The 22,681-nt window shown below is 43.9% G+C and overlaps 1 protein-coding gene across 2 annotated transcripts in view; it reads left to right on the top strand.

Annotated features, from left to right (window-relative positions):
• Nucleotides 1-11,201, top strand: part of APCDD1 (APC down-regulated 1) — a 30,621-nt gene extending 19,420 nt beyond the window's left edge. For both annotated transcript variants that reach the window (XM_041759407.1, XM_041759413.1), the window contains exons 4-5: nt 8,318-8,639; nt 10,108-11,201. In XM_041759407.1, the coding sequence (XP_041615341.1) occupies nt 8,318-8,639; nt 10,108-10,559 (774 nt within the window). In that variant the 3' untranslated portion in view covers nt 10,560-11,201. The remainder of the gene's footprint in view (nt 1-8,317; nt 8,640-10,107) is intronic.
• The last annotated feature ends 11,480 nt before the right edge of the window (nt 11,202-22,681 follow it).

Genomic DNA, 22,681 nt, shown 5'->3' with positions numbered 1-22,681 from the left:
ATTCTGTTAAGTACAAAAAAAAGAAAAAGATATAGAATAGCATGACCAGCATGATACTACTGTGTGAAACTAATAATGAAAGAAGTATAAGATGAACTTACAAAGGAGGCCGTATTTCCAGAAGGGTCCAGGAGAAATGTAGCAACTGCCTCTGAGAAAGGGAACATTTTGGTGATGGTTGGACCCAGACTCATCGCCCTATACATCTTTGTACCTTTTGTGCCACGATCTTACATTTATCTGAACAGTCACTATGCAAAATTAGAATAAATTTCAGAAGTGAGGACTCTGAGGCTCAGAAGAGGGCTGTGGCTACAGCTGGAGATGGTGGCAGGGCTGAGAGAAGGACCCAGGCAGGCGTCCAGGGCTGGTGTGTGCTGTCCACCATTGCGACTGCCAGCCTGCATGGCCATGGGCGTCCTTCGAAGGCCAGTGAGGTCTGCATGGCTCTGGGAGCTGAAAGGGCCCGTTCTTCTCTTGTTGTCCCTGGCATGGTCAGCCTGGCGCGCAGTGTGCCACCGATTCCTCAGGAAGTGTTTAGATCCTTCCCCAGGACAGTTATGAGAAGGAATAAACGGACTTGGCCAGTGGTGCCCTTCCAGACTCAGGGCAGGCACAACCCTGGGTGCTCCCTGGCCACTGGCTGGTGGCAGGTCACCTCACCCGCCGGGAAGGGGAAGGAGGAGGGCTGGGAAGCATCCGGAGAGACCACACTCCCCCCACCCCGCCTCTTTGAACTCTTTGCCTCCCTTAATTGCCAGTCCATAGAGACCTGGCTGAAAATTAGTTTAAATGCTAAATTGAGTTTGAAACCACTAGTCTCAGCCCCTCTGGAAACGGGACACCGTGTAAAAATAGAAACTTTAAATCAACTTGTTTTTCTAAGCTTTATACAGCTTCGCTGTGAGGTTCAGAGTCCTTTGGCAAATGCGCTGCGTTTGAAGAGAATCAGGTGTACCGGGAGGATTTTTTTCAGGATGAAATTGGCTAGTCTTCAGTACAAAAAAAAAAAAAAAAAAAAATCAAGACCACATAAAATAACCCTGAAAGAAGATGCTTTCCCTGAATTGAATTTAACATCAGGGCAGCCGTCACCCTCTGCTTAGATTTTCGTGCAGTTGAAGGGTTAGCAAACCAAATTCTTTCAGTGGTAGAATCAAATAGTAATTAAAAGCAAATGATTGCCCCGGTTGTTGGAAATGCCAGAGCCTCAGGATCAGACTTGTAAGCAAATGGAATTGATCTTTCTCCAAAATCCTGCACTGATTTAGCCACAGGGCCATAAATCAAAGGGGTTGTCTAAAACCAGACACTTTCCCCAAGCCATGTATCTCAAATATTGTACCCCTGCACATTCATAGCACATCAGAGGGAGACAGGCACCCAAATGCTTTTTTAAAAAGTAGCTGAGCACTGAAAATGAAGAAGGTGATACTCATGTGCTTTCTCTCTTGAATTCTGTAGAAATGTCTAGATTGCCAACCGGCCTTTGTTTATGAGGGAGCTTGCCTTCCTGAGCCTTTTCAGAGTCTGTGAGACTTTCTGGTATCTGTGACAGCTGAGAGACTGTGGGCCAGGTGGCCACGGGCAGCGCACTTTTCAGCCCAGGCCCAGGAGATGGCTCTGCCACAGACGAGCCCCTCCTCAGGCATGAGTGTGGTAGGGCTCCCAGTGGCTGGGTCAGTGGGTGTCAAAGGAGCCCTGGAAGGTGGGTTGTGGAAGAATTGGCCTTCCTTCTCTTCCTTCCACTGGCCGGAAAAGAGAGGGAATCCTGGAGGTGACAGGAGGTGATAGAGGACTGGGGAGTTCAAGGAGTCATCACTTAAAAAGCCCATCTTACACTGAGGATGAGTCCTAAAGAAAAGTGTGGCCCTGCTGGCCGGGGCTGGGTGTTTACTGCAGAGTAGCAAACGTTGCCCATTGTATGAGAAGACGGAGCTGATGATTGGGGTTGGATGATGGGGTCTTGATGCTGAAAGGATTGCTGGTGTGGACCTTTTATTGGGGCCAGAGTATGAAGTGTCAGGCAATTGCTGCACCACGCACCTGCTGGCACGTACTTTTATTGCAGAAACAGTTCATTATACTCCTTGACTCTGGAGTATTTCAGCAGATAAACAGACATGCAAGGTTGATTTATTTAAGGAGTTTGCAGACCAGGAAATACTTGTTGTCAGGGACAGTGTAAGTGGTAAACAGTTGATCCCTTAAAAGGCAAGAGAGTCCAGAGGACAGAGTGAGAGCCTGGGCATGCCAGAAATCAACCATTCAGAAAGTCTGTAGTAAGCCCGCAGTGTGTAGGGGCGTCTGCTCAGCGCTGCAGGGAGAGTGGAGGAGGGGGATGGGGCAGACCTGATGGGGGCTTTGGATTTCTAGCAGATTTAGTGTGATTATTAAATCGAATCTACTTTAGCTATTGAAATGAATTGAGATTGATAGAAGAAACAAGTCAAAATGTCAATCAGAAATTTTGTTCTGAAACCATCCTTGAAGTCATTTATTTTAAAGAACTGGCTTCTGAGGGCCCTTTCTGTCTGGCTGTTGAGTGTGCACATTGCGTGTGTGTGTGTGTGTGTGTGTGTGTGTATGCGAGGGGGAGGCAAACTTATCTTTGGTGTGCTTTTCTAATGTTTTATAAACCAGAAAGGTCTTTGTGAGCTAACCTTTAGGTTCAAAACTTCTTAGAAAGCCTCTTTCTAGAAAATGAAGAGCTGCTCCCAGGGACCCCAATCCCCCAAGCGCCTCCTCCACTTCTTAACTCCAGGACAGTGTTGAATTGACCATTGTCTCACTAAGTGGTCAGGGGACAAATGCAAAGCCTGAGGAGTCGGCAGCCTAGCTTTCTTGTGTCCTTCCATCATCCGTTCATCCCTCATGGTTCCTGCCAGCTACCTCCAGCCCCTAAAGCTACTGTTTGGGAGACACAGCATGTGTGACCGTGGCTAGTCCACTTACTGCTTCCTGAAAGTGGAATCATCATGACTCATTGAGGTGGTCAAAATGAGCCCAAGTACATCAAGTCCTGGGACCCCAGATCTGAAAAGCACCCTGAGAGGCCCCTTCCACAAGGCAGTCAGCTCTCATCATTTGTGATGAATGCTAGCCTACTCTATTCATTTTGGTAAATAGCCAGTGACAGCATCCTAGCAATTAGTCTGCCACAGGTGAGACTTTTTCATATCTGTCGCACTCCCCCAGGGTCATGGGAAGTAGGAAAAAGGGAGAGACGTCTGGTCTTGGCCACCAAGAACTTGATAAAGTTCTTCTCCAGTGGAATGGAGAGGCCCCAGGAAGGCTGTATGTGTAGGAATACCTACAATAGAAATTGAATCAAATGCATGGAGAATTGCGGTTATGGAAAAAAAAAGTGTTCAGCTTCAGTCATTGGCAGGTTTCTTCCTAAGAAACATGAATGTGTTTTTTATCCCATGGAAGAAAACTGTGAAAGGAAGTTTCCATCATCTGTTCCCATTTCTCCTCCTTGGGCAAAACTTTTAGCCCAAGAAATGTTTTATTCATCCTGCTTCTCTAGTTGATCTGTTCACAGCAAGATGATATAAAGTAATTTCTTCCATTCTGGGAAGACACTGGAAACAAGTGGATACTGTCACCAAATGTTGTTGACGAACCAACTCTCCAGAAATAAATGTTGGCTGGGACCGGGAGAAAGCCTGGAGAATCCCTATCAGTCATCGGTCAGAGAAAACCTGTTCCAGGGACCAGAGTCTTTGATAGGGAGACATCTGTTCTTTGCAGGACGTCAGCCTAAGGGGTAACCAGGGGATAGCACTCAGCAAAGCCCCAAGAATAAATTATGTTCCAAACTCTACTTTTGGCTTGTAGAATCCTCTGGGCCATGTTATTCTACCTCTCTGTGCCATGGTGGCCTCATCTGTAAAGTGTGCCCATGGTCTCTTTGAGAGATCATAAGCTAAGGGGATGATTTACTTGACCTTCCTCAGACTCAAATGTCCCATACATGCAGGCTGTGGTTAGCTGATGTGCAGGAATCAGAATGCACAGTGGGCAAAACCCCACTCTGCCTAGAACATTGCACACTTACGAGGTTGAAGGCCGATTTTTCATTTTTAGAATAGGTTTGATTGTCTTCTTCTAGGCAATGAATTCCATAGGGATCTTTTTTCTCTCCTCCTCCTTCAGAGCTAAAACATTTTATAGTTGGTGTAAAGAGTTGCAACAAGAAAACACATTCTGGTCCCTCTGCTTTAACCTTCAGATCTTCTGTGGACCCTCACTTTAAAGTAGTTCTTTCTATGATTCAGGGAAGGGAGTGATTTGAAACCCCAATGGTAGAGCCTACAAAAGGACAGCTTCTCAGAGGAGAGAATGGATCGGAGCTGGGGACCAAGAATCATAAAGCACCTGATATTTCAGAGTACACATCGCTTTTCATGTCAAAAAGCTCTTCCCATTTATTTGTTTTGAAAAGCTGCTATTCAAGAAATGCATCCCGAAGAAGAAAAATTTTAGAGCCAATACAGAGTATAGGCCTTAATTTCTGCTTCCACATAATTGTCGCTATGGGTCTTGCGGGTTTTATTCAAGCCAAGGATGATAGGAATAAAGAGCACAAATTAGACTTTTAAAAAATCTGTCTGTACAACAGAAAGGTTTCCCCCTTATCTAACCATGGCTAAACTTTCCCCTTGATGACGTTATTCACAGAGAGGCCAAAAATCCCACCCTTGTTTATGACATCTTGGTTTCTTAATGCCTGCTTAAGAGTTGTTATAAAAAGTTACTAGTCCATTCAACAACAAAAACAACCCTATTAAAAAAAATGGTGAAAGGACTTGAGTAGACCTGTCTCCAGAGAAGATATACAAAGAGCCCATAAGTGTATGTAAAGATGCTCAGTATCACTAATCCTTAGGGAAATGCAAATCAGAACTACAGTAGGACACTGCACTATACCCATCAGATTGGCTATTATCAAAAAGAAAAAAAAAACCTGTTGATGAGGATGTGGAGAGATTGGAACCCTGTGCACCATGGGTGGGAATGTAAAGTATGCAGCTGCTGTGGAAAAACGGTATGGTGATTCCTCTAAAAGTTAAACATAGAATTATGGTATGATCGGGAAATTTAGCTTCTGAGGGTATGCCCAAAATAATGGAAAGTCAGGTCTTAAATAGATTGTACACCTGTGCTCATGGCATCATTATTCACAGTAGCCAAAAACTGGAGTGTTCATCAGCTGATGAATGGATAAACAAAATGTGGTGCATTCATACATTGAAATACTATTCAGCCTTAAAATGAAATTCTGACACAAGCTACAATGTGAATAAACCTTGAGGACATTACGCTAAGTGAAATAAGCCTGTCACAAAAAGGACAAATTCTGTATGCTTTCACTTCTATGAGGTGCCTTGAGTAGACAAGCCCATAGAGACAGAAAGTAGAGTAGTGGTTGCCAAGGGCTGCGATTAAAAGAATGAGGGGTTGGTGTTTATTGAATACAGAGTTTCAATGTGGATAGATGAAAAAGTTCTAGTAATGGATGGTAGTAATGGTTGCACAAGAGTATGAATGTGCTTAGTGCCACTGAACTGTGCACTTAAAATGGTTAAGATGGTAAGTTTTACATTATGTACATATGTATTTACATTATGTATTTTACCACAATAAAATAAGTAGGAATTTGGTAAGACCAATACCCAAGGGCCAAGTTCCTCTCACTCTGTCCCTCATTTCTCACAGACCCAAATGATGGACGGCAAGCCTTCCTTGCCTGTGGCCTACTTTTCTCCACTGATAAACGGAAATGCTTCCGCCAGGTCCCCATCTCAAGGCTCAGGCCTCTATGCCATTGACCTTAAAAGCACCACATGAACTCCAGATGCTACCATGGCACGTCTCCGGAGCAGCCTGGGCCTGCAGGCTGTGCCTACCTCTCATCACCAAGCTGGTTCCTGTTCTGATGGAAGAGCACTTGATCCCTGATATTATGCTGGAGCAGTCTTGTGAGAGCTAAGACCCCTATTCTCCTACCCACCTCCACCCCATCCAAGAAGCTTTCTGGGAGGTTCTTGACTTGATGTTGGTATTTGAGCAGACAAATCTTGTCAGGGAATGAGACTCCTACCTAAGAATGGCCAGCAATGAAGTGGCCACATACGATATTTTTAAAATTCCCAAATTATAGATCGCAAAGCAGTTTGTGGGGAATGAGACTCTGTGGCAGCCCACTTGATCTTATCATCTACAAACCACAAACAAAGCTGAACAAAGGAAGCCTTCTCTCCCCTAGTTCCAACTCTAGACTCATCTGATGAGCACAGCAACAAGTTAGCAAGCCTGGTGTTCTCTTTGGAGGAGAATGTAGAGGGAATGTAGAGGCATGGCAACTGAAAAGCCCTTTCCTGCTCTCCTACCCTCGGAGATCTCCCAGCCCCTAACCAAACAACCGTAGGTCACACTGAGCCACTGCTAGACAAGAAAAGGCATTGGAAATCTGGGTTTCTGACTCCAGGAAGCATATACATAGGCTCCTGGGAGTTCCTGTCAGTGCCCACTCTCAGGCCTGAGGCCATACCAGTGAGCTGCTGCACACCATGGCCCCCATGGTTAGGGGAGCCCCCGGCCAGTGTCCACGAGCTGCCCTCCTGACTGTGGGCTACAACTGTTACCCTCCCTCCACAGCACTGATCAGATTTGCCTTGTGCTTCTGTTAGCCCAGTTGGCTTTAGCCAAGCTGGTGTGGGAGGAGAATACCAGAAAGGTCATCCCCCAATCCAGGGGCACGCAGCCCACGGCACGCAGGTGTCCCATGGCTTCGGTTGAACACCCAGCAATGGCAGATGCAACCCAGAACCCAGTTGTCTTGTCTTCCAGACTGTAGCGTTTTGAGAGGAGCCCCAAGCTCTCTGGACAAATAGCATTTACATGGCTGGCAGTGTCTGGCCACCTCTACTCTTGAAAGGCTTTCTCAGCCACAGCCCTAGACAGACGGCCCTTGTCCAGAGGCTGTGGTAGTGTTCTCAAGCAGGTGCACAACGAGGCGCCCCTGAAAGAGCTGCAGCTATGTTGCACTAATTAAATGGCTGAAAGCTAAAAAGCAGGAAGCAAATTAAGAGCCCATAGGCCTTCAAACCTCGAGGCGGGCAGACACAAATGGATGACAGGTGTGCAGGCTGGCTTCGCGGAGGCTCTGCTCTTGCCCTCTTGCCAGCCGCCTCCTTTGAAAGGACCCCTGCTTTACTACGCAACTCCCTTTGTCATTCCAGCAATTGGAATGCTGTCCTTTTTTTTCAGTTTTGTGTGTCTCATAATTGTTTTTAAAAGTGAAAAAAAAAAAAACTAATTGTAAAATACACAGAAGCATTTTCATCCTAACCATTTTAGGTGCCCGGTGCAGTAGCGTTAAGCACATTCATGTTATTGGGCACCCATCTCCCCCATCCATCTGCAGAACTTTTTCATCTTCCTGAACTGAAGCTGTGTCCCCATTAAACACAAACTCTCCTTCCCACCCCAGCCCCTGGTAACCACCATTCTACTTTCTGTCTCTGAATTAGATCACTCTGGGTGCCTCATATAAGTGGGATCATACAGTATTTGTCCTTTGGTGTCTGGCTTATTTCACTGAGCATCGTGTCATCAAGGTTCATCTGTTGTAGCCTGGGTCAGAACTTTTCTTTTTTTCAAGATTGAATCATCTTTCACTGTATGGATGGACCACATCTTGTTTCTCCATTTGCCTGTCTATGTGATTGGGTTGTTAGCGTCACCGGGCCGCCTGAATAATACTGCGAGGAACGTGGATGAACAGCTGTCTCTTCAAGACCCTGGTGTCAGTTCCTTTGCGCAGAAACCAGAGGGGGCACAGAAACTGCTGGATCGTATAGGAGGTCTTTTCCTCAGCAACTGCACCATTTTACATTCCCACAAGCAGAGTACGAGGGTTCCAGCTTCCCCACATCCTTGTCCACACCGTTCTTTTCACATTTTTTTCATACTAGCCATCCCAATGGGTATGATGTGAAGCCAGGCTTGCCAAAGTCAAGTGTCTGGGACATATGATAGGATTCTAAAGAGAGTACACATCACAGCTGAAATATTTAGACACGTCCCTGATGTCAGCCGAACACATGTGTGCGCTTGTGAGCCCCTCCCTGCACACACACAACACTCTCCCATCTGTGCCCGAGGGCTTGGCTCCAGGTGCCTCTTGGGTGCCCAGGTGACAAGCGATGTCGCCCAGTCCCACTGTGAGCCTGACTTGAAGGAAGCGTGCGTGCACTGCTCTGTCATGAAGACCAAGTTCTCTCGTGTGTTTGTTTCCTGTCTCTAGAACCATGACCATGCCTGCATAGCCTGCCGCATCATCCACAGGTCAGACGAGCACCGCCCGCCCCTCCTGCCCCCCAAGGCTGACCTGACCGTCGGGCTGCATGGCGAGTGGGTGAGCCAGCGCTGCGAGGTGCGGCCCGAAGTCCTCTTCCTCACGCGCCACTTCATCTTCCATGACAACAACAACACCTGGGAAGGGCACTACTACCACTACTCTGACCCCGTCTGCAAGCATCCCACCTTCACCATCTACGCTAAGGGCCGCTACAGCCGGGGCGTGCACTCCTCCAGGGTCATGGGAGGAACGGAATTTGTGTTCAAAGGTAGGGCTCCCACCTCAGCAACCAGGGTAACAGCCCAGCAGGTGACAAACTTGAGTGGCTTGGGGACCTTTTTGTCGAGGCAGAGCCTGAAGGAAGGAAAGGGCTTTTATTTTTTTTTCCGGTAGAGATGTTGGGTGAGAGACTAGGGAATACTTTCTGCTTTTAGTTCATCATTTACACCGGCCTCTGAGGCTCCCCTCTGCTCAGAATGGGGCCGGCAGGGGTGGCTCAGCCTGTGGGCCAAGATGGGGGAACACCCCCCTCCCCACTGTGCATGGTGTCACATGTGGCCACGGGGTGCGTTACTGCAGATGAAACCTCGCATCTGCATGTTCCTGTCGTGTGCACAGCTGGGGGCAATTTGGAGCTGCCCCTGGGATGACGTCACACGTACTTGCTGCATTCAGGGTGCTCTCTTGAGTGGGCAGTAAAGAGGAGATGGTAGTTACATGCCTCAGGGGCTCCGAAGGGTCCTTTCCAGCGCTGAGTTTGTCATGCGCTTGCAAGTTGTCATGCGCTTGGAGGTGGGAAGTTTGGGATTCGTAATGAGGATCAAAGTGAGAAAGATTAAGGGGTAGAAATTCACCAGGCTGTTACAAGTGAGGGAGGTCTTGTGGCCTCTTTTTTTCTAGAATTTCTTTTGAAACTTATGCATCTTTAAGAGATGGTGTCAGTCACATCACAGACAAACAAAAGAGAGGTGGCGCAGAGACTGGGTGTGACCCCCTGATTCAGGCTATTTAACATGAAATATTTCTGCTGACCCAGATAAGTCCTAGGGCATCTTAGCCCATGCTGCCCCCCCCGCCCCCCCCCACCTTAGCAAGGAAGATTTTTCTCCAGGGAGGATGGACCTTTGCTAGATGTGGCTAAGAGAACAACAGTCTCTGACTCCACCCTGGAGCTGTGGCGGCATACATAAAATACGGTCCCCTGGGCTCCTTCAAAAACAGCCCTCTATAAGTGCTGGGGTTTCTATTTAATTACTCATATTTTACTTGCCTGCAGCCTCATTTATTTTAGATACCTGATATTTGGGCCAGTATTAATTTGCCAGACTGCTAAATAACTAGGAAAGGTATTCAACACCAAAGCTACTTAAAAACTTCAAAATGCTTTCATAAAAACAACATTCCAGTTTGTGTTGAATATTTCGTCAATCCCCTAGAGTCATTGTCACCAAAGACAGCTCCTTGGAGATACTCTGTGTGACAGCTTGATGTCACGTCAACATGCAGTCAGCTGCAGCATTTCTACGCCAAATGTGGTCTACCTGCAGTGTGTTTGGTGTCATGACCCTTCAGATCGACATGTCGAACTCTCTCCACTGTGGGATGCTTTTAGGCAAGCTGCGGCAGGGGGGTGGCTGGGCATGGTGGGGTTTAGAGCAGATGGCCAGCGCAGCTGGAGTGCTTTTTGCACCACACGCCACCCCTAGAGTCACCGACCTGTCATCTCTCCTTCGCAGTGAACCACATGAAGGTCACCCCCATGGATGCGGCCACAGCCTCGCTCCTCAACGTCTTTAACGGGAATGAGTGTGGAGCTGAGGGCTCCTGGCAGGTGGGCGTCCAGCAGGACGTGACACACACCAATGGCTGCGTGGCGCTGGGGATCAAACTACCTCACACGGAATACGAAATCTTCAAAATGGAGCAGGATGCCCGTGGCCGCTATCTGCTGTTCAATGGCCAGAGGCCCAGCGATGGGTCTAGTCCAGACAGGCCCGAGAAGAGAGCCACCTCCTACCAGATGCCCTTAGTGCAGTGTGCGTCCTCTGTGCCCAGAGCTGAGGACTTCTCCGAGAACTACCGGGGTCACCAGTATGGGAGCTGGGCGCCTGGAAGGAGCGCTTGTCCCCTGCTCCTTGCTGTACTCACCGGCCTTTTGACTCTACTGCACTGGAATGTCCTCAGATAGAAGTTTTTAAGAAGCTCTATTTTTCCAGACCAGGATTCCTTATAATTTACAGATTTACCAAAAGAAAGGACACTATTTCTTGTGATGCACTTGAATGCCCCAGAACTGAGGTCCTTTTCTGCTGCCTGGCCCCCTCCCTCTCAGCCTGAGTCCTGAGCAGTGCTGTTTGAAGTTTATGCTTTGAACTCTGTCCAGTGGGATCCCAGGCCTGGGTGCCTTCTCAAGGGTAATTGCACTTTAAGACCGCAGAGAGTGTCGAGCTAGTGTGTTTGGTAGAGGGGGCAGGGTGATAACGAAGTCCTCTTCTTTTCTTCCTCATAATTATTATTATATTTCTGAGTTAAACTTAGATGAGTATCAAGCTCCAGCTTTTCCTGCCACTGTATCGCAGTTGCTTCCTGTCCTCCCTTGAAACTGTTTTGCAACCTGGAATCCAATGCAGAGTTGGTTTGGGACTGCAATCAAGACACCTCTTATTAATAAAGAAAAGACTTGAGTGTAGATATGTATATAGGGAAAGACACAGGGTTTAGCTTAACCATCCTGACAGCCTTTATGCAAAAAAAAAAAAAAAGGGGGAATCCAAGTTTTCAAATGTTGAGTGGAAAAACATCTGTAATTAAAGTTTTAACGTAATTTAAACTATCGTTGTTTTAACTTATGGGGAGAGGAGACTTGGTTATGTGCTGGTTTCTGGCTGGTTGCGGAATGCACGCTGCTTTACTGCTGCTCAGTTGACAAGGGTAGTCAAGCAAATATCAAAAGCAAGACAGGCAGACCCAGCAATGTACGGGGTGGTGACTGTGTCATGTGCCACCCGAATGATAAAAAGTGCCTGTTCATTCCACACTTTCCTCCCCGTGGAACCCTCATCCTCGCTCATGCTGTATCTGGCTGGGGTGAGTAGATGGAACCTCACCTAGCCATCTCTGCTACCCTCAAAGATGACTATTCAGAGACCGTGCTTTGCTTCGGGGGCCAGGATGTTCAGAGAGCGTGCCATGGGGGCGTCCTCACCAGGCCTGCACTAGATACTCGATGTGTGTGCAACCCAGGCTTTGGGTAAAGCCCCCGTATCCTCGGATGTACCAGCTTGAGTTGGTTTCTGCTCTGCTGTTGTTGCCTTTGCTCTGTGACTGCAGAAGGTCTCAGGGTCACCTTCTAGAGTGCCTGTGAGCTTCTCTCTCTCTCTCTCAGACACTGGGAGGATGCATGAGGCATGTCTGCCCATTACTTTGGATTATTACAGATGGTGCTATCTGAACACCAAGTGCTGTTGCCAATAGAGACCGACGGAGGGAAATAGCAAGGCATCCAAAGCCTGGATGGAATCAGGAGTGAGCATGGAAACTGTGATCAAGGTCGAGAGTCATACTTGTATTTAAAAATTAACTTTATGAAATGCTGTAGCATTCAGTGTGGTGATAAGTTATAAGGATAGCATGGAGTACCAAAGCGCTTTATCTTTAGAATATATTTTAAGTTGTGGTGCATACTGAGGGGGTTTATTCAAATGAAAATACTAACTTAATGTCTGCCAAGTTTAATAAAGATGTCAAAAGTACTCCCACAGAATACATTTTACCTGTGGATCTATTTAATCAATACTAATGCTATCTTTAAAGGATATAATAAAATTATATGAAAAACTATGTTCACTGCTAAAGAATACCTCAGTGATTTGCCATAAAAGTGATAGATTTATAGCTATTGAATTCACAGGCACTCACCTAGACTTAGCTACTCACACTTTTAAAAAGTACACTACGTACACACACACACACACACACACACACACACGTATATCCAAATATGTAGATATTAACATGTATGTAATGTATGTGTTTATGTCTTAGAGATAACACGATATTTGTGGGGTCATAGCACTTCCTGATACACTATACATCACTACAGAGAATGGCTGGTATAATTTACTCACAAATTATCCACACCGATATATGCCTGTTGCTTGCTGTATCACCCACGTGTATCACATCTTGTCTTGGTTATGTCATGTTAATGCAAATAAGGGTCAGTAAGTTAATAGCAGATAGTTCCACTTGTAAAAACTGGGTTTGGTGAAAGAAGTACGTAAATAAAAGATGGTTCTTCTAGACTTCCCTGTCCTGGAACTAGACTTCCCTGGCCTGGAACTAGACTTCCTGTTTTCCTGGGTAGTAGGCTGATGATGGTCAGGGTCAGAAAGTTGTTCCTTGGGTGAACCTTGTAAAATCCAGGTGGACCCTGGACTCAGAAAGGAGTTTCCTGGAGCCCCCATCACTCAGTGTGGAATAAAGGCAATTTGTGCAGACATGACAAATCTGGTCATCTGCTTAGGTGCCCAGTGCCTGTGACATCCAGGTGATGTCCATCCTGCCATCCTGAACAGTCCATCAGGGGGTCCCGGTCCTGTGGCAGCCCACTAATGTAACTCTTAGCAGTGCCCGGTGCCCGGAATCCCTGCAAGAGGAGCTGAGGGTCAGGGCATCCTCCACAAGGCTTTACACACATCTTGTAAAAACGACTGGAACATAAGACCTGTGGTTCCTGGTTGAAGGGAAAGCTTTCACAATAATAGAAGAGCCATTCTCCATCCCACCAACTCTTTAAATATATCTTGAAAGCAAAGATTACATTAAGTAGTCCACACACATATTGCAATATTATATTTTAAAATGGTAACCCCGCCATCCCTATAAGACTTAAATCAGGCATGTAGCAATGGAGTGCCAAAACCAACAGCATCTAACGAGGCATTTCTGGACACTGTCCTCAAAAGAAAATGCAGACCGTCCTGAGGGTATTGGGGGAGTAGGGATGGTGGGTGGAAATACACAGAGAGGAACCCACTCTGACACAATTTCTCTACTTGACACAGGTTTTTCTGGCCTTCTCAAGACATCTAAGCTTTTGTGAATCCAAACATCTTTCATAAGAATATATCTGCGTGAAGAACAAATAAAAGTAGCTTGGATAAATGTTTCTCACTGATTTCTAGATTCTTGACAAAATGTGTAAGCATTCTCAAGTAAGAGAATCTTATGTCCTAAAATACTAGTTGAATTCTTTAAATCCCTGTAATGATCCAAGAGTTTTGGGCTCACAGGGCAAACAAACCATCTCTGAGTGTCCGTGGGGCTCCTATGTTTTCACAACCCCATCTCCCTGGTGTTTCAGTAGGTAGAAGTAACACTATCATGAGAAAAAAAAAACTACTGGTTATGACTTCAACGTTGGCTGAGGCCTGATGAAGTGGACGCTTGACACAACCACGTTTCTCCAGGGGGTACCCAACTGACGCCCAGTTGTACCCACAAGAGGTGCCACACCGGGCAAACACACATCTCCTTTACTCAACTGCACAGCTCCCTGGGCGACAGGTTGTGGGATATGACCCGTGGCCTCCCGTGGTTTCCATGGATTCATTCTGGTCTCTTGGTTTCTGACATCTGCTATACCACCACCTCTATGACCCCTATGCCCTGTGGAACACCACCCGAGCAACTCCATGCCCCCTTGACTTAATCAATCTGGTATAGCTATTACGTTAGAATCCAGAGGCCAGAGGATTTGGGAGCAGGGAGAGGAGCACTTTGCAGCCCCGTGCCCCCAAGCCTTGTCTACTAGCTGCCTCTTCATCCTCCTGAGCTGGAGGGGCACCTGGCAGCTTTGCTGCTTAGGAACTGCTTCAGCCTTTCCCTTCCCCATGAAGTCTCTCCTTCTCGAGTGATACGAAAATCTGAGAAAGATCCTCAGCAGTTCAGGAATTGTACTTGCCAAGGACTTCAGGCACTGGAGGCTCAGACATTTTTCTGCAGCAGATGAGGCCAATACAGAGGACTATTGATAGGGCGTGACCTTCAGAAAATCAAGGTTATAATAAACAAGTGAGGGACGCCGTGTATTAAGAAAGCTCATTTGCAGAATGTCTTTCTGTTCCCTAAATAACACAGTCCACATTCTCACAGGCTGGGCCCTGGGTAATACGACTGCCCTGGAATCAGTTTGAAACATTAAGATATCTCATAGACTGAAAAATGGAAATATCTGTTGCATGTTGCAGTTTTATCCTCCAATTTATTTGGGAAATGGAGCTATGTTACATCTGAGTCCCAGCATCACTTACGTGAAAGAATAATCAGCCTCATAGTATTCTCAACTCAGAGCAACTAATTAGAGCATTCAAAGAAAAAAGGTTCCTGTAAAGAGTGTGTCGTCTCGAAGCAGAAGAGAGTATATTGCGTTGTATTAGAAACAAGCAGCTTGGCAGGGGAAACTCGCATTAGGCAAGAAGACAGTTCTCTTACTCCATTACTGCCTTGCGATCCCTGGAAATAAGACACCTTAGTAACACATAAGGCCACTTTGCCTTAAAAGCCCTTTGCATAAATTAAGCTTTTGAAATGAATTCTCTTCCCAATATCAGAGAGCACAGCAAGACAAGTACGATGGTCCTTTAAAAAGAAATAGCATTCTTTGTAGGGTTTCATGCCACTTATGTAGAAAGAGAGGCAGTCCGTATCCAATTCCGGCGGGCGTCCATATCCACCTCAACGCTGTTTCCACCCTTTGTCAGTGTGAAGATCCTTCTGGTTTTTAATTATATGTATATTTCATCAATGTGCAAATCTTCTTTCCTACTACATGTTCCAGATTAAATTTGACCAATTGGTAAAATCTTGAAATAAGGTAGCAAATAGAGCATTAAATTCCTTGTAAACTTCAACTGGCTCCAGAGAAGACCAAAAAGGCATCACTAATTTCATGTTAATAAATGATAAAGGTGAAGCTCCCTGAGGTCAGGGATTAGGGAATCAAAGAGCTTTTATGGAGTCGTTATTCTCACGCTCCAGAATTTCAGCCTGACTTCCCCCAGCCCCGCAGCCGTTTCTTGAATGCACACTGAATATGTGACATCATAACTGGTTCTTCACATTCATTAACTCGTTTCATCTTCACTACAACCTTGCATGGTTGTAGTGAATTCTTTACAGTTTTGAATTCTTGCTGAAAAATCTGGTTATGGTTTGCAGCGTGCTTGTCCTAACTCCCCACAAACAAGCCAGTTTTTCTTTGGGGACTTTATCACCCACCCTTCCAGAACATGTGGAGATACAGCAAAGCTGGTGAAACATATGTGAGTCCCGGATTTCAGGGGAGAGAGAGTGGAAACTAGGGCAGTGTCAGTCTCTGCTTTTAACTTTGAGAGTGGAACTTCCAATCATTACCCTCTGGATCAGGCTTGGGGAAGCTGAGGGAGCCTCCTTCCTCTCAGAAGGCTTCGGAAACCGTCTGGACAGAACAGTGCGTGCCCTCTTTGCATCAAGTGGGCATTTTCAACTTCCAGACATTGTCAGGCTTCAGTGACCCTCGGTTCCTCAGCCGGCCCAAGAGGACTCCATTCAGATCTTTCCTGGTCCAAGGTCTCCAGACCAGTGAGTGAAGGTGCCTTCATAATGGTCTTTGGCACACAGGAGCACACACTGGATATTTAAAGCTCAAGGGACAGACATTTGAGCAGCTTGGGTCAAGCTGGAGAGAGATGTAATGCACTCAGTGAAACTCCTTAGGAGAAGCATGTTGTGCAGTGTGAGACATCCTTTGGGTGGAAGTATGTGTACGAGTGTCTGCACTCTTTGGGGCTGAAGTGTGTTTTAGTGAATTTTTCTAGCAGGCTAGCTTTCATCTTGGCCCTGACTTAGCACATCGTCCCAGTAAGGCCATGTCTGCCTGTGGTCATTAGATATTGATCCCTCCCCACTTCACTCCACCAACCCCTGGCAACCTTGGATCTTTTTTACTATCTCCATAGTTTTGCACCAGCATTTAGTGTTGTCTTTCCTAATAGGTGTGCAGTGGTATCTCATTTCCCTGATGACATATGATACAGAGCATCTTTTAATGTGCTTATTTTCCTTTCCAATCCATACATCTTCTTTGCTGAGGTGTCCCTTCAGGTCTCTACCCCATTTTAAAATTGGGTTGTTTTCTTATTGTTGGATTTTAAAGATTCTTTATATATTGTGAATAGCAGTTCTTTATCAGATGTTTATTTGGTAGATATTTTCTCCCAGTCTGCAGCTTGTCTTCTTATTGACATTGTATTTCACAAAGCAGAAGTTTTTAATTTAATGAAGTCCATCCTATTGTTTTCATGTATCATGTCTTTGATATTGTATCTAAAAAGTCTTTGCCATACCCAAGGTCATCTAGGGCTCTTTGCTATGTTGTCTTCTAGGAGTTTTGTGTTTTATATTTAGGTCTACAATTCATATTGAGTTAATTTTTGTAAAGGGTGAAAGGTCTGTGTCTAAATTAACTTTTCAGATGTGGGTGTCCACTTTTCCCCATAATTTGTTGATCCATTGTGTTGCCTTTGTTCTTTTGTCAAAGATCAGTTGAGTACAACAATGTGGGTCTATTTCTTTTCCATTGATCTATTTGTCTATTCTTTTGCCAATACTATACTGTTTTGATGACCGTAACTTTAAAGTAAATCTTAGAGTTCAGGGTTGTCAGCCCTCCAACTGTTCCTCTTCAATATTGTGTTGGTTATTCTGGGTCTTTTGTCCCTCTATATAAATTTAGAACCCGTTTGCCAATATCCACAAATTAACTTGCTGAGATGTTGATTGGGAATACATTGAACCTAAGATCAAGTTGAGAATAACTGAGTTCTTGAAAATATTGAGTCTTCCTATCCATGAATATGGAATGTTTCTTCATTTATGTAGTTACCATATTTCTTTCATCAGAGGTTTGTAGTTTTCCTCATATAGATCTTGTACGTATTTTGTTTCATTTATAGCTAAGTATTAGTTTTTAGGGTGCTAATGTAAATGGTATTGTGGGGCAGCCCGGGTGGCTCAGAGGTTCGGCGCCGACTTTGGTCCAGGGTGTGATTCTGGAGACCCAGGATCGAGTCCTGCATCGGGCTCCCTGCATGGAGCCTGCTTCTCCCTCTGCCTGTGTCTCTGCCTCTCTCTCTCTCTCTCTCTCTCTCTCTCTCTCTCTCTCTGTGTGTGTGTGTGTGTGTGTGTGTGTCTCATGAGTAAATAAATACAATCTTTTTTTAAAAAATGGTATTGTGTTTTTAATTTTAAATTCCATTTGCTCATTGCTAGTATATAGGTAAGTGATTGACTTTTGTCCTGCAAATCTTGCTATAATCACCTATTAGTTCTGAAAGGTTTTTTTGTTGATTCTTTTAGATTTTCTACATAAATGATCATGGCAGCTGTGAACAGTTTTATTTTTCCTTCCTAATCTGTATACCTTTTGTTTAATTTTCTTGCCTTTTTGCATTAGCTAGAACTTCTAGTATGATGTTGAAAAGTGATGATGAGGGGGGATATGCTTGCCTTGTACGTGATTTTAGTGGGGACGCTTCCATTTCTTACCATTAGGTATGATGTTAGCTGTCAGTTTTTATAGATAGTCTTTATCAAGTTGGGGACTTAATTAAGTCCTCTATTCCTAGTTTAGTGAAAATCTTTATCATGAATGGTTGTTGGATTTTGTTAAATATTTTTACTGCACCTACACCTATTGATGTGCTCATTGTGATTTTTCTTTTTTACCCTACTGATATGGTGATTTGCATTTATTGATTTTCAAATATTGAACCAGACTTGCATACCTGAAATAAATTCCTCTTAGTCATTGTGCATAATTATTTTCATTATTCATTGTATAATCAGGATATATGTATATATATATGTATATATACATATATACATATGTATACTTGCTCTTGGGTAATAAGAGTTCCTTATATTTTTTTATTACTCCCTTATCAGATACATAGTTTGCAAATATTTTCTCCAATTCCATAGTTTGCTTTTCACATTAGAATGAACTTAACTAAAAAAGTCAAAGGTTTGTACACTGAAAACTACAAAACATTGATGAAAGAAATTAAAGAAGACATAGATAAATGGAAACACATCCATGTTCATGAACTGGACAAATTCATGTTGTTGAAATGTCCATACTACCCAGAGAGATCTATAGATTCAATGTAATTCTTTCAAAATCTCAATGGCATTTTTTTTGCAGAAATAGAAAAAATAATTCTAAAATTTATATGGAACCACAAAGGACTCTGAAGAGCCAAAGCTATCTTAAGAAAGAAAAACAAAACTGGAGGCATCATACTCCGATTTCAAAATATATTACAAAGCTATAGTAATTAAACGGTATGGCATTGACATAAAGACATACATCAGTAGAACAAAATAGAGAGCCCAGAAATAAACTCACATTTATAAAGTCAATTGATCTTTGACAAGGGTATTAAGAATACATGGGAACAGTCTCTTCAGCAAATGGTGTTGGGAAAACTGTATATCCACACCCAAAAGAATGAAATTGGATTCTTCATCATTACAAAAATCCAATCAAAATAAATTAGAAGCTTAAACTCCTGAAACTGTAAGATTTCTATGAAAAAAAAAAAACCAAAAGTATAGCTTCACAGACATTGGTTTTGGCAATGATTTCTTGAATATGACTCCAAAAGCAAAGGCAACAAGAGGAAAAATAAACAAATGAGCATATATCAAACCAAAGCGCTTCTGCACACCAAAATCAATAGAATAAAAAGGCAACCTATGGAATGGGAGAAAATATCATGTATCTGACAAGGGGTTAGTACCCAAGAAACATGAGGTATAAGGAACCACTACAACTCAATAGCCAAACACAAAAGAAATAACAATTTTCAAAATGGATGAAGGACTTGAATAAGCATTTCTCCAAAAATAGTGTTATATTTTATATTGTTCCTTCCTTGGCTTTTTCTAGACTTTTTAAAATTATTTTTTGTGGGTTTTTTTTTTTTTTGCCACGGTAAAAACTGAATAATGTCACAGACAGATTCCATAAACATGGAAGTTCAGACTTCACAAAAGAGTTGGTCAAAGATGAGAAATAGCTCTGATTTCCAAATACAGATCATTTCAATAGCCAAAAAAACAAAGTCTCTGGTACGATAAAATGCATTCTCTAAAGAAACTTCTTTGAGTGTGTTCCAGTACAAATGTCTATCTACAGTATTCACAGCAAACTCTAGTCAACCTCTGCATTTCCTTATTAGCTTGAAACTAAATGGTAGGAAACACCCAGGGGTACCAATAACACTTCAGAATCTTGTGCCAGTTCCAAACTGGGTAGACACTACTATGGAGCTAGCTTCTTAATACTTTGAAAAATTCCATTGAAATGAGAGATAACAAACTTGAAAGGCAAGTCCCTTTTTTGCATCAATAAATAAAACATCAAAGTGATTATTGAGCCAAAGATCCAAAGCAGTCATGTGCAATTTTCAGCATAATAAAGCAGTGAATATGAATTCAAATGAGCAGCCTGATTGAAAAAAAGAAAACAACCAACAACAATACTTTCTATTTCTGGAACAACCTTTCTTCTAAGGAATGATGTAGGCACTAACATCACTGTACAATGCCCAGTTGTTGATTTGTGCCTAGCTTCTGATCAGTTTTCCAGGCAACAGAGAGCCAATAAGTTAACTTTCCAGTTGCAATTCACTCGAAGAGCACCAGGATATTGGACAAAATTGTGGTGATAAAAATAATTAAAAACCCATAGGAACTCTGCAAGCCTCAAATGTTTGCGACAATACATACATTTAAGGAAGAGAATGTGAAGTCTCTCATCTTTAGCTGACCCATATAATGATATGTATAAGATGCAGAAAGTCACCAATCTTGCCCCGAAAACTGTTTCTCCTTTTTGCTGTTTCCTCTGAGCAGGCTGGGCAGAGCTGCCATCATTGCCTACAGCCCTTCCCGGGCATCTTGTGCAGGACCTCCAGCAGTCCTTGGAGCCAAGCAGATCTGTTTGAGTCCCTGCTCACCCACTGCCCACTTGCCCTCTTTGGCTACGTCCTTCAGCCTCCGTGTTCAGCTTCTGCACTTATATAATGAATAGAAGCTTTTACAGCCGACCGGCACTTCTCAGCGATCTGCATTCATGGACTCTCCCATTCCCTCCAGAAGATACTCGGGCTGATGCCACGGCCTGCTTCACCACCTTGCTTGTCAGAGCGGGGGACTGTGACCAGTGGCACTGTGTCACCGGGAAGCTTGTTAGAAATGTACAATCCCAGGTCCCATTCCAGACCTGCTGAATCAGAATCTGCATTTCAGTAGGATCTCTCTCTGGGTGGCTCGTGCACACATTCAAGTCTGAGAAGTGTGACTTTGGCTTACTCTCTGGTACACTCAGCACTTCCACTGCCACCAACTGACCGAATACCCATTGCAAAGTTGTTTTAATTCCCACCCTTATTTATGCTTTCTCTTCTTTTTATTGTCATTATATAAATGACTTCAGAGCTGATTTTTAAAATGATAGAAAAGAGAAAATTAATAAACAAAATAATGACTTAAAAAAATTTTTTAAAGAGAATTGTCTCCATGAAATCCACATTGAATGCATCGGGAAGACAGTACAAAAAGGGAATGAAAATGTTCCTGTTGAGTGAGGTGTAAATAAGACAACTGTGAGTTGCTGGCTGGGCTGGTGGGACATAACGACGCAGAAAGAATCTGAGCTTTAATGATTTCATAAGTGTTTCGAAGTTCTCCCTTCTCTTTGAAGAAAGACCAAACTGGAAATTGGGAAACTGGGTCATGTGTTATAAGTGAGATGTACAAAAGAAATAGATGAACCAATGGGCAAAGGAGTTTCTAGTTCCTTATGAAAAAACTAATGAGTAAATGTACACTTATATGTTTTCAGTTAAAATGTCCAAGGATATATTGGGATTATCATCTAGAATATTCTCATTTTAACACACTCTTGGTATTAGCTGACCTACTGTCATCCCCCACCGACCCCCCATGGCATGGTACCCTGTGGTAACCACGTTGCAGAATTGTTGTAAAGATTAGAAATGATGAATGTGCATGGTTCAGGGAAGGTGCACAAGAATTTAAATTATTACAGTGGTCGTGCTGCTTGTCATTGTGCATCTTGGGGATTTGAGGCTTTCATGCATTAAGGGGGCCTCTTTCCTCTTCATGAAGCATTTTACTTTAAGGATGTTAAAATCAGCTTGTGAAAAATACAAAGATGTTACTACACTGACTGGCTTCCAAGCATTTGCAATTGAATATTTTCTTCCGGATTTTCTTTTTTTCTTTTTCTTTCTTTCTTTCTTTCTTCTTTTTTTTTTTTTTTTTTTTGTATATTTTTTATTGGAGTTCGATTTGCCAACATATAGTATAACACCCAGTGCTCATCCCATCAAGTGCCCCCCTCAGTGCCCATCACCCAGTCACCCCATTCCCCTGCCCACCTCCCCTTTCACTACCCCTTGTTTGTTTCCCAGAATTAGGAGTCTCTCATGGTTTGTCACCCTCTCTGATTTTTCCCACTCATTTTCTCTCCTTTCCCCTATCATCCCTTTCACTGTTTTTTATATTCTCCGAATGAATGAGACCATATAATGTTTGTCCTTCTCCGATTGACTTATTTCACTCAGCATAAACCCTCCAGTTCCATCCATGTCGAAGCAAATGGTGGGTATTTGTCATTTCTAATGGCTGAGTAATATTCCATTGTATACATAGACCACAGCTTCTTTATCCATTCATCTTTCGATGGACACCGAGGCTCCTTCCACAGTTTGGCTATTGTGGGCATTGCTGATAGAAACATTGGGGTGCAGGTGTCCCAGCATTTCACTGCATCTGTATCTTTGGGGTAAATCCCCCAGCAGTGCAATTGCTGGGTCATAGGGCAGGTCTATTTTGAACTCTTTGAGGAACCTCCACGCAGTTTTCCAGAGTGGCTGCACCAGTTCACATTCCCACCAACAGTGCAGGAGGGTTCCCCTTTCTCCACATCCTCTCCAACATTTGTTGTTTCCTGTCTTGTTAATTTTCCCCATTCCCACTGGTGTGAGGTGGTATCTCATTGTGGTTTTGATCTGTATTTCCCTGATGGCCAGTGATGTGGAGCATTTTCTCATGTGCATGTTGGCCATGTCTATGTCTTCCTCTGTGAGATTTCTCTTCGTGTCTTTGGCCCATTTCATGATTGGATTGTTTGTTTCTTGGGTGTTGGGTTTAATAAGTTCTTTATAGATCTTGGGT

Source organism: Vulpes lagopus, chromosome 1, assembly GCF_018345385.1.
Source record: "Vulpes lagopus strain Blue_001 chromosome 1, ASM1834538v1, whole genome shotgun sequence".
NCBI classification, from domain to species: Eukaryota; Metazoa; Chordata; class Mammalia; order Carnivora; family Canidae; genus Vulpes; species Vulpes lagopus.
This window is presented reverse-complemented; position numbering and strand designations above follow the sequence as displayed.